Here is a 13,329-nt window from a genome sequence, read left to right as displayed (position 1 = left end):
TGCCATTGTGGTAAAGTTCGTTTAAAACTTTTGTTTGAAGTAACTAGATTTATTCGTTGCATGCTTTGATTGTCGCGGTTTCAATTTTAAACGAAAAATAACATCAATACTCAACCAGTTTATAAACGATACGGCTCATTTAACTCAAGAATAAATCTGTGGAAATGGTTCCATTTGTAATTCATAGCTTTTATAGTTATGTAAACTTTAACTATCAATTTTTTAAAAGGCTGCTAAAAAGTATAAAGTGTTACGATTTCACCTTTTTATCAACTCCAAACGTTTTAAAATGTTTTTAAGGTTTTTGTAACTTACAACTGTTTTCGTGAGGTAAATGGAGTCAAGTGTCATCAATTAAAAAGAAGTAAGCTAACTTAACAACTTTTCTTCCTTTCACTCTTCAGTCATGAATCCGAGTTTCGCATCTGTCGAATGGAGACTTATACATTTGTATTATCAACACTTTAATGCTACTTAATCTATATCAGCAAGAATGAAACATATGTTCCTTGTAGTTGCACAAAATCAGTTTGTATCGAAGCTAATGTATTAATACATCTAAACATTTAGTACGTGATGAATAGTGTAAAACTTGTTTGTTTTTGAAGTATACAAAAGTCTTTCATTTATGATGAGCGATAATTTTGTCTTACAAAAGTGCACGTATAAACATTATTACAAAGTATTAAACAATAATGTTTTAAAAGCTACATACAGACGCTTCAACTCGATCATTATTGTTAATCCGAATGGTTAATATTGACCTAATGTTACGGCAAATTCAGTTCGATCCCTTTTACGCCTATCTAACCAATAACAAATTCGTGAAATAAGATGGAACATCAAAAACCCTTTAGTTCTGTCCTAATTGTTTCAAATTCTTTAGAAAGACCATTTATGGCAAAATTAGATTCAGTTGTGCTCTCTTTCAATTAACTGTTCAACTAAATAAAACTGTTTGTTACAAGTAAAGAAAATAGCATTCAAAAATGTATTTTCGTTTACGAACTGTATGGTTCAACAAATACACATAGTCATATTAGGCGTAAAATATTGTGGAAACACTCTTCATTTATGTTCTCCGATTGGGCAGTCATAAATCTATAAATTTACAACACAAAATTTCGGAGTTTTATTCCAAGCGGTGAAGACAGCAGATAGCCTAATGTGGCTTTTCTCTGAAAACCCGTAACTGTTTTTATTTATGATCTTGGATGATACTTCTAAAAAAGTGACTGTTTATTCTTAGTGATAACGCTGCCTTTAATAACAAAAAATGAGGCCCAGCAGTTAAATACGGAAAAATAACTCTAGTAGATGAAATTTTAACATGAAGAGTAGCATAAAACACTGAACTTGTTGTGATTTCCGATGTTAATAATCGGTTAAACTATTCTGTTCTGTTGCACCTTTAAAAAACGGTATGTTTATATCTTTACATATTTCACGCAAATACAGTAAACTGAAATAAACGTCAAACAACCACAATAATGTCAGTTTTTCGTGCTACCACAGTTCCCAACGCTTCTTGAAGATAATAATTTTACGATCTTATTTCATGACATTTTAAAATGTACTGTTTTCTTTATTCCACCATATATAGGAGATCTTATCGTCTGAAATGTTTGTATGACTGTTTTAAGAACAGTGTGTGTGTTCTCTTAAAGGAAAGCCACAAAGGGCTATCTGCTCAGCCCACCGAGGGGAATCGAACCCCTGATTTTAGCGTTATGAATTGAAATAATTGGAATAAAACGGTTTCTTTTTGAAAAGCACAAAAAGGTGTTATATCTGATTTTACTTCTTGTCAACTTATGAAACAGTTTGTGTGAAAAAGTTTTCGATACAAATGGTGCATTAAAAAAAAAGAAACAAGATCCGGGAAAGATAATAAGCAACAGCAAGAATCTTTCTTCTGCAGTTTAGAAACGACACCTGTCCATGACCTTGCCTTCTCATAACAAAATTAAAGCTGGTTCCCTTTACCAGCAATGAGTGAAGTCTGAAAATACTCTAATTCTCAATGCGTGCAGGAAATCATCAGTAAATATAAAGGGCAGTGCCAAAATCATCTATAGAATGCAGTAAAGCAGGTTTAAATCAGGTATGACGTATTTCGCCCGTGCGTTTTGATGACGGCAACTTTTATCTTCTAGCGTTCACCTCTGAGAATGATTTTTTCAATTGCCTACTTATATTGAAAAATAACATTAACCCCATCATTTTTGTTTAATACGAAAGAAAATTAAGTTACAAACAACCCGTTATCGCGATCTCTCTTAGGCCTGGCATGGCCTAGCGCGTAAGGCGTGCGACTCGTAATCCGCGGGTTCGCGCCCGCGTCGCGCTAAACATGCTCGCCCTCTCAGCCGTGGGGGCGTATAATGTGACGGTCAATCCCACTATTCGTTGGTAAAAGAGTAGCCCAAGAGTTGGCAGTGGGTGGTGATGACTAGCTGCCTTCCCTCTAGTCTTACACTGCTAAATTAGGGACGGCTAGCACAGATAGCCCTCGAGTAGCTTTGTGCGAAATTCCAAAAAAAAACAAAAAACGATCTCTCTTACAACGAATACGGTTGCTTCTTCGGGTTTTTAATATTTTAATATATGTCGGAATGTAGAGGACGTGCTTAGATGTTTGAAAACATAATTTTATATTACTTTTAATATCGGTATAAAGGTGTTCCTTTGTATTGGTTTATTTTGGGCTTGAGTTGTTGTATAAGTTGTTGTTCTTTATTTCATATATTCCCGACACCAACAAAAAAATAACCAACATTTGGCAAAAACTAGTAACAAAATATGACATTCCAATTAATACCAAATTTATTCAAAAACCAGACACAAAACTGAGATCTATACTATGTAAAAACTACACTGGCAAACACCACACCAACATTATTTATAAAATACAATGTGATAACTGCCACGACTTCTATATTGGAGAAACAAGTAGAAAAATGGAAACTAAATTCAAAGAACATAAAAAGTTGCCATCACACGTTTTCGAACACTGCAAGTCAGATAAACACAACATAACCATAGAAAACACTCAAATACTAAATAAAGAAACAAACACAAACAAACACAAAATTAAAGAAGCCTTACTTATACAACAACTCAAGCCCAAAATAAACCAATACAAAGGAACACCTTTATAACTATATTAAAAATAATATAAGTAATAATAATAAAATAAATAATATAAAATTATATATTCAAACATCCAAGCACGCCCTCTACATTCCGACATTCAGTTACACAACCCCTTTCAAACATGTGGTCAGCTTCCGGTCAGTTACCTCTTTCTTTCTTTGTGAACCTGACGATGATCGAAGAAGGTCGTTGCTCGCTCCTCTACGTAAAATATTTTCTCAACCCAAACGAGCCGTTTTTACAAAAATATTTTTCTCTACAAGTGGGTTTTCTTGAGATCACTGAGTTTTAATTCATGTCTTATTTTTGAATCATATTTAGTTATTCTTTTGTCTACCAAGCTCTCTATAACACAATAGAGGGTAGAAAACAATACCTGTAACATTGGCATTACCATAGACTATTTCTTCCCTGCACTGACGTAGTTTTAATGTTTAAACACGATAACAGTACTCCGTGATGACCGGAAAAATCCACTTCTAAAGAAAAATATACATGTAAAAACGGTGACCGAAGAAAGTCGAAACGTTGTTCGTTCCTCTACATAGAGTTTTTCTCTATCAATACCAGCCGTTTTTGCATATATAGGATCACAGTATTTTTTTTGTACGCGCGTAGTAAATTGTATTACAAACTTTCTTTTAAAGAATGTCTACTAGAATTTATTAGAAAGAATTCCTATTTCCAATATTTATCTAGAAGTAGTGAGTACATTAATTACCATGTTAGTCAATGCTGCAGAAGGAGGTGACAGGATTAGATTATAGAAACATGAAGTGCACAAAGGAAAACGATGAAGTTTTTGCTTTTTCTGCGTTTGATTTTGTTGTTGTTCCTGAATATGCTTTTTTTTTGCGTCACAAATGAGGTTTGGTTGAATAAAATTTTATTACTTGCAAATAAACTTTCAGCACGGAAACAAAATCAATTATTGTGTGGTTAAAGATCGTTATCAGTGTAGCTCTAGTTTAGATATATAATACTGATTTTTACATAAGTTTAATAGATGTGGTTGAATAATTTGATGTTGAAATATACAAACAAAGCTATGTCTTCTGCATTCATCTACAATCTGAAATACCAACGATTTAACCTTTTCCATAATATGTCAGTTTCTAACTTTAAGGTTTTCGATTAAAGTTTAGAACACGGCCTCCATTTGATTTCTCAGCACTTTTTTTTTAATTGTTTCTATGCAAATTCCTCGCGGATCCATGACTTCACTAGGTACATGCGTCTCGTACGCAAACACAAATTCTATCAATATTGTTAATTAATATCTTACGATGAGTAATATCGCTGGTGGTTAAGGTACTTAACTTATGCTCTGCAGACTCTAAAATCTAAACCTGTGGCAGAACGAGCTCGCCTCTTTAGTCGTAGGGGAATTATAATGTGACTGTAAGTCCCTCTATTCATTTGCAACAATTAGCCTAAAAGATCTTGGTATGTGTTGTTTTCCCTCTAGTTTATTATTTCAAAATTAGGAACGTCTAGCGTGGATAGTCCTCGAGTAGCTTTGCGCGACAAAAAGCAACAAACAAATAAATGAGTGATTTCACCATCTCTGTTTCACTCTTTTTCTTCTATCATTTCTTTATACAGCATGCTGTAACAGTTAAATACACAATATTATTCAACATGTATACCAACGAGAAGTGAATAGTGCATAAACAGCCAAGAGAACGTCTGGTTCTGAACATTTAACTGAAAGAGAAGTGAATAAAGTTTGCTCTGAAAACAACCTAATAATTGGTGTTAAACATAAATAATATTGTGTTATCGATCTTTGCTCTAATTCCTACCTGTAAATAACTTAAATAAAATTTATTATAATTACAAATTCTCTAACTTAATCTAGTTCACCCTGTAACAATTGTTGTCAATGAACTTAATGATTTAAATATTGTATCGACCACTAAGGCTTCTGCACTGGGTATGACACATTTTGTATAGTTGGTATATTATTAGAAATGTTTCATTGCTTTTATTTATAAACCCCAAGAAAATAGTTTTTTAAGCAATGTCTTTATTGTGAAATTATCTTGTGTACTAAATATTGCTTTTTACCCCGCTTTTAAAGGGGTAGTTTTAGGTAGGTAAAGTTTACAAGTGAAGTTATTGAGTAAAGCTGCTAAGCTGCTTAAAGCTTTTAAGACTACAATAATCTGAATCTTATACGTGTTTTTGGTAAAGCTCCTTCTTTTTTGTCTTTTTAATAAAAGAATGATTGAAATAACAATAATTGTAAATAATTGCCTTCGTTAACCTGCTATCAAATATCTATACAAGAGATTTTTTATACTTCTAGAGTTCATTTTTTCGATGTACCCCCCTTCCATGGTGGCTGCAGCTAGTATTGGCGCTGCTGTACAAGGACTCTCGAGACACCACAGAGAATGGTTATCTTCCAGAGAACTGCTGACAAAGCTTCACCATATCACAGGCATCGAAATAGTAAGCAAAATTATAGAAGTGCATTTAACAAGTGAATTTCGAAAAAGAAGATTATTTTTGTTTGTTTGTTTTTTGAATTTTGCACAAAGCTACTCGAGGGCTATCTGTGCTAGCCGTCCCTAATTTAGTAGTGTAGAACTAGAGAGAAGGCAGCTAGTCATCACCACCCACCGCCAACTCTTGGGCTATTTTTTTACCAACGAATAGTGGGATTGACCGTCACATTTTAACTCCCCCACGGCTGGGAGAGCGAGCATGTTTGGCGCGATGGGGATGCGAACTAGCGACCCTCAGATTACGAGTCGCACGCCTTAACACGCTTGGCCATGCCGGGCCTCGAAAAAGAAGAAGATTCGTTAATATCTGAAAGGATTATAATTGCCTTGAAATGCAAAAAAAAAGTCATAATACTTTGTTTAACCTTTTGTGATAAGCGTCTTGTAGGATATTTTGAGAAAACTTGGACAACTTTTGAGTGAAAACTGAATATTTTTTTAAAAACTCTGGTTTTATTTTAGAAAACTTATATAATGTTAGAATACTCTTCCAAACTACACTCTGGGCAAGGATGATAAAAATGTGTTTCAATAAACGCAAACGTTTCTTAAATAGAAATATCTTATATTCGTATTTATTGTAGCTCTAAATACCCTCATTCCTGTAAAAATAAACTCAACCATCAAAACAAGAGTGTAGTTGTCAACGTACAAAATGAAGAAAGAGACACTGTTATTACATGTGTACTGAAACTGTAGTCTGTTCATTTATTCATGTGGGCATGAAGCTTTGTATTTGGTTTATAACTGATACTTGACTAAAAAACAAAGTAGGATTTTATACCTTTAGCTACTCGTGAAAAACACAATTTCATGAAAAAAAAATGATAATTTGGTATAAAATCTCTTTTGATCACTTAACCTGTTCTATTCATTAACTGAAATAAACGATACTTTATCTTCTAAGTTGGACGCGGATTGACCCTGTAACAAAATTTTAGAATTCAGAACTGACAAGCAGAGTTTGAATCTGTGCTATATCATAAATCGTTCCCTCAACTTTAAGCAGTGTGTGCACTACGACTGACAGTCAATTTGTTAACGTGAATGATGGGTGGTATTGTACTTCTGATTGACTGTCTTATTTCTAATTACTAGTTCAAATTTGAAAATAGCCTTAGTAGTTTTACCATACATACAAATATTTACATACAAACAAATACAATTATATTTATCGCTACCGTAGTGATTATATACAAGAAACAGGTCCCTTAGTTGCACTAAACCATCAATAATTCTTTTAATTTAGACTGTTGTTTTATTTTTTCCTAAGGAATAAAAAAGAATTAATAAAAAACGTCATTAGTGGTGTCTACAAGTGTTTTTATTCATACGAAACAAAAATGAAATTAGTTCATATATAGTTAAAACAGGATTTATAGCACTAAGCCATTTTATTTTGCTTCTCAGATATACTATATTTCTTACAATTGTCAAAATGAGTGTATCTCGTAGAGTATTTATTGTTATAAGTATATCCTAGAAATAAATGTTTTAGGGTTTTATTGGTAAAAATTTAAGTAAAACATTTTTGTGTTATTAAATTTTAAAATTTTCGTTTTTTTATCTAATTGTATCCAATATTTAATGCTAAACATACTTTTGAGCTACAACATAAGTTTGCTCCACAGCAGTAACTTTAGCTCAAACACACAAGCTCAAAATGAGTGCAAACAATGTGTAATTTTTCTCAAAAGAAGTTTCTGCTCCTAAACTCACTTTTCATTCGGTAACTTTAATATATCACAATTTTTATGGAAATATTGTGAACGTGTCAATCATATCAATCAAAGTTAGTCTTAAATATGCAAAACAAAGAAACGTTTTCTAGAATGGTAACAATAATCATGAGATACATGAAACCTAGGTAGTTGATTATATTTTCGTAAATAACAACAAAAAATTTTAGTTTTCGAAGAATGATAATGTGTCAAGTTTCTTATTTATTTTTTAAGAGGGTTAGCAAATACTTAGTGAACTAAGTTTGAGAGCTCACCCCAAGTCTTCAATTTCGTGCAAAGCTACACGAGGGCTATCTGCGTTAGCCGTCCTTAATTTAGTAGTGTAAGACTAGAGGAAAAGTAACTAGTCATTACCACTTATCTCCAACTGTTGGGCTACTCTTTTACAAACGAATAGTGGGATTGACCAAACATTATAATACTCCCACGACTAAAAGGGCGAACTTTCATGTGACGGGGATGCGAACGCACGACCCTCAGATTGTGAGTCGAATGCTTTAACAACCTGGACATGCTGGGCCTACTTAGATATGAATGAATAATATAATATGTGTACATGTCATCATCACTAGAGAGCATTAGTAGAAAAAGGAGAGATAAATGAAAACAAACAGAAATAAGGGTATGGGTTGTGTTATCGTCTTTGAAGCAGAAAGAAACACTGGTGCACTACATCTTCATGTAGATGTGACCGACTTGTGATCAACACATCCCATTGAGTCTTTTACTGCATCTGTTTGCCACACACTTAGCCACTGGGATCTCACGATTTTTTGCAGTCTCAGTCAAGGTCGCCTACAAGGGGTCTTTTCCTGCGCCTAAGTTTTGTGGTTTAATGAAGTGCCGAGGTTTGTCCCTTATCACACATTCCATCTATGTTTACCGCCCCGTCACAAAGTTGCTTTGAGAGGCAAAGAATAGAAACTGAACCCCACCCTAGCTCTCTGACGGTCAGTTGTGCAAAAAAATCACGGTATCTCAGTTCTTAGAAGCTCCGCCCCCACAAGTTTAGATGAATTGTATTAAATGATAGTCAGTTAATCAGAAAAAAAATTGATCTATCTTGGAAAGTTTTACAGTTTTTCTATATTCCAAGCGGTCAATGACAGGCCTTAGTTTTTAACACTACACGTAAACTAGCTTGTCTTGTGGATTTGTAAATAAGATGATATCATCATCTTGTTGGCCTAGGACCGCAGAGCTCAGCAAATACCTTTCGAATATTAACCCTGTCGTTTAATTCTAATGTGGTTGGTCATATGGCGTAAGCTTGTTTAACAGGTTTATTAGGATATCAACGCTTCATGCTGTTGTATCTCGATTAATTCAGATTTGTTTCGCCTTCGTTACCCAAATGTAATAAATTCAAGTAAACCCAATAATGTCTACAAAAAAGTAAAACTTTCAAGTGTATATTAAAAATAATGTGAATACACTCTCCATTGGTTTAAACTTCTGCTTTTTTTTTGTACCTATTTTTATTCAGTTTTTCAGCCCCTCTTTTCCTCCATTAGCTCACCGATAAGTCTGAGAAATCGCACTACTAAAAACTGAATTTCAAAACTCGTTGGCACAGCACAGACAATTGTGTATCTCTCAACCTAACAAACCATAAAACATTCGACTTCTCTGTTAGTGAAACTTTAGTGCACGCAGTGGCTAAGAGGTAGGCTTGAAGGTTATAGTTTCGACACCCGTGGTGGGCATAACACAGATAGTCCATTGTGTAGCTTTGTGCTTAAAAACAAACAAAATTAAAACGCAGTCTTAGCTGAATAATAAAAAAACATAAGCTCATGAAAACACGAGTTATGTTAACCGCAGAATGGATAAGACGGTTCAGGTATACGAAGTCAGTTACTCTACAGGTTTAAAAAGTAAAAAGAATGTGTTAAAGTGAATGTAAAATTACCTTTAATTGTTAACCTGTATAGACTTTTTTAATAACGTGCAGAAAAATGATTCTGCATATATTTAACTGACTCTGTGCAGGATAATAAAGATTCAGAATAGATAAGAAAATTCAAAATCAAGGATTCTAGAGGTATAATTACCCTAATTGCAGAAATATAATAGTTACTAATTCTCTTGACTGGTTTTACAACACATTAATAACAACATTTGTATCTTGTTGAAAGATTCGTGATCGTTTCGTAATGTTAACGTTTGTACAATGTTAAATCTTTATCAACAGTACATTGAATACCAATCATATTCTTTCCGATAAAATACTGCATTGTTACTTTTGCTGTGGAGTTTCCAAAAAGCATCTACGTGTACTGGTGTCAGTACCTGTGAGTGGTCTTGTTATATTAATCAGCAGCTTGGATATTCATACAAAGCTATACAAGGGCTGTGAGCACTAACTCACCCTCAACTCTTGAACTTCTCTAGCTGAATAATGGGATTTGACTGTCACACTTATAAAAGTGGATCACGATTTTTTTTCCGTCAACAAGGCTCGAAACACTGACCATCAGATCCGCAACCTGGTACTCGAGAAGAGAATACAGTTAAAGAAAGGATGAGGCGAGTGTATACGTTGGGCCAAGCGTGGTATAATAATTAGCGCATCGTAATGTTGTTTACAACGCTCCACATTTTCAGTTTGGAGTACATTACAAAATGACAGTCAATCCCCTTATTCACTGCATAAAGCCACAGTCTTTAATAATGATGACTGTTGTTGGCTATGTTCTCCCTCTAGTCGGCAATTCAAAATTAGAAACGCCTCAAATTTAGGGTTCTCTTACCTGGCCTCTATGTAAGGAATTCCATTGATATTGCAAGTTCCATAAATACTCTTAATACACATTTAATATCTAATTTAATATATATTTATACGATATAACAAAATAATAGAAGCTGCATCACTTAAATAGGTTTGTTTGTTTGCTTATTTCGAATTTCGCTCAAAGCTATACAAGGGATGTCTGCGCTAGTCGTCCCTAATTTAGCAATATAAAACTAGTCATCACCACCCACCGCCAATTCTTGGGCTACTCTTTTGCCAACGAATAGTGGGATTGACCTTCACCTTATAACGCCCCCACGGCTGAAAGGGCGAGCATGTTTGGTGTGACGGGTATGCGATCTTGCGACCCTCAGATTACCAGTCAAGCTCCCTAACCACCTGGCCATGCCGGAACCCTGTTGAATAGGTATTTGGATTAGTGTTTTCCACCTATACTCTTTTTTTATCAAAATATTCTCAGTTCTAATCCAACTAAATTACTCAAATTTCATCTCATTCTGTGAATTATAAACAATCGTCATTAGTTCTCGAACAGCTCGCTGATAGAGTAAATGCTGTATTAATTTCATAAAGTAACAGTAAGAAGGTAATGTTTACCTGCTAAACACTGATGTCATTGTCTCAGAGGCTACGAATCATAATTTGAAATATTTCAAATTAAATCCTGTAGTTATACATCTGTTTTGAAAGGGCATTTTTTTCTTCTGCAGTAGCACACTGTTCTCAAAACAGAGCTTTGTATTTTTTGTTTGTTTATTAATAAAGTACGATACTGATTTGTATCGTTCGTAGTTATTATGATTTCATTAGAATGAAAGTTTGAGTATGTTCGTCACCTCAAGTAAGTGAGCAGAGGCTAGCAACAATTGCATTTCCTTTCCCAATAAAGGCATTTGTTAGTACAGCCCATAGTGACGGCTCTCGGCAGCTCCGTGGAAATATAGTGATCTGAAATGTGGTTTAAGAGGAAGTGAAATAATACATCGACCCATTCATTTCTTTAACCCAGACGAGGTGTTAAATTATATCTCCTTAAATCCCCACCCCCACCCTTCATATCTCACCCATACATCCCTACTGCGTTACAAATCCTATACGAACTTATTAATACAGATTGCGATAGCCAAACTTATTATTATGTCTTTAAATGCAGTTATTTAACTTTAATGTAATTTGACTATATAAGTATTTTAATAACTTTAATCATTTTTTTTACTGTTTACAAACAATTAATATTAATATTTTACTGATAGCGTACATAATCAAGAGAGAAAGAGAAAGGCGCGTGTCATCCTCTTGTTTTGGTTTTAATTTTTGTACTATTATCCTTATCTTATTTTTAACAACTTTTCAGGATTGTTTACGTCATTGTTCTGAACAAATTGAAGAAATGATTGCTTCAAACATAACATCCTCACAAAAATCGCATACTTTATCTCTTAATTGGAAAGGTGGCAACAACAAGATGATGGCCAACAATGGACTGAAGCCTGAAAACAGCAAACCAGAAACACCAACTGATGTTCAGAATGTTCATTTTTGAACAATTTGTCTGTTTCTTCTTTTAATTTTAAAAGGAAAGAGAGACAATGTTGAAAGTCAATTGTACTCAAATGGTGCTGCCATCTGGACCAGTATCGCTGTACCCACAGCACTAGTCATAAGAGGATTTATTTGAGAGTGATAATTTCCAGCAAGCCCTCATATATTAAACTCTCAAACAGACCCAGAGGAACATGTAAAAACAACAGTTTGGATTTTTTAAAACTATCTTTTCATTGCACATCTCAGTTCAATGCAAATAAAGTGATGCTTTTGGTATTTTCGTACCTCCTTCGCAGTTTTTTTTCTTCTGGTATATATCTTTTTTGTACAGCTGAACATTCCACAATGTACAATTCTGTCATTCAAGAATTTTAATGATTCAACTTATTCTTAATTACATGTGCATTATTTTTTCAATAGAACGGATTCATACTACTGATATTTGTCAAAAAAAAAGTATTTCAGTTGAGCTTATAGTCTGTATGAATTAGATTATGAATAAACAGATGTCAGAAGAATTTAGAGTGATTGAAACAAAATGCTGCCTGCCTACATCTTATTATTGTTAATTTTTCTAATGTTTTAAAGAAAATTACAAAACATGAACTAGCCAAAATTTAGTGTTTTTTTCAGCATACGTGATATTTGAAATAGTAAAGAATCACAGTGGTTCGATATAGTATTGTACTTAATTCTCATGTAATGTTTTAGTTACAGTGATTACACATTGATTTTAAAAGCACGATGATGTCTTTCCTTAAATGTGTAAACGAAAAGTAATTTTGTTTCTCTGGAAATTATTTTTAAACGGTAACTGTATACACTTTCTTAAGGTCTCAACGTAGTCAGTATAATTAGTAGTTTATATATATTAATGTGTTGTTTTTCACTGATGTAGACCGTAATTTCTAGTTGTATCAAATGCCATTTAAGAGTTTCTTAGCTTCTTGATCACATGTTGAAAAACTTGAAACAGCACGATTAGTTTGAAAGATTTATAAGACACAATTACATTGATGCTATAGATGGAAATGTGTTCAAGGGATATCAGTCTAGTCCTTTTTTTTTACATTCGTGCTTCAATGAAAATGATTTAGAACACACTCTCGTCATGTATATTATATATATATACACAAAACCGCTAATTTGTAGCTACGATGTGTGACAGTAATTATAAGGGGTATGTATATAAATTCATTATTACAACCTAACCCTTGTGAAACTTCATTGTTTAATTGTTCTTTCTAGTATGTAACTGTTTACGTATAGCAAGAAATGAATGGCTTAAATGTAGTTTGGCTCCAAAATATTTCCATTAGATTATACATATACATATAAAACATTCCTCTAGTTATTTCAAAAAAAGTGAATCACCTTCTAATTTTTGGTTCTTTACCAAGTATCTTGTTTATATTCCGGCAAGATTAGCACTTAAATTTATGAAAATGATTTGTCATTACTACTTTATCTCTGTTTTACTGATTCAGCTGTTAATGTTTCAACATGACCACAAAGGTCGTGTGTGAACGTCTTTGATACCTCAACCTGCAGTACACAGTTCTCAGGAATATTTAGAAGTACATAGAACAATTTATATTTTAAGTGTTATACCTGCCAA

At 33.6% G+C, this 13,329-nt stretch overlaps 1 protein-coding gene across 1 annotated transcript in view; it reads left to right on the top strand.

The window, feature by feature from the left end:
• The window catches only part of LOC143253264 (G1/S-specific cyclin-D2-like), a 38,907-nt gene extending 26,657 nt beyond the window's left edge, over positions 1 to 12,250 (top strand). Inside the window, exons 4-5 of the mRNA XM_076506830.1 lie at positions 5,468 to 5,613; positions 11,521 to 12,250. Of these exons, the coding sequence (XP_076362945.1) occupies positions 5,468 to 5,613; positions 11,521 to 11,709 (335 nt within the window). The 3' untranslated portion in view covers positions 11,710 to 12,250. The remainder of the gene's footprint in view (positions 1 to 5,467; positions 5,614 to 11,520) is intronic.
• The last annotated feature ends 1,079 nt before the right edge of the window (positions 12,251 to 13,329 follow it).

The sequence above is a fragment of the Tachypleus tridentatus genome, chromosome 6 (assembly GCF_004210375.1).
Source record: "Tachypleus tridentatus isolate NWPU-2018 chromosome 6, ASM421037v1, whole genome shotgun sequence".
NCBI classification, from domain to species: domain Eukaryota; kingdom Metazoa; phylum Arthropoda; class Merostomata; order Xiphosura; family Limulidae; genus Tachypleus; species Tachypleus tridentatus.
The sequence above is the reverse complement of the archived record's forward strand: the minus strand, read 5'-3'. Positions and strand labels throughout refer to the sequence as shown.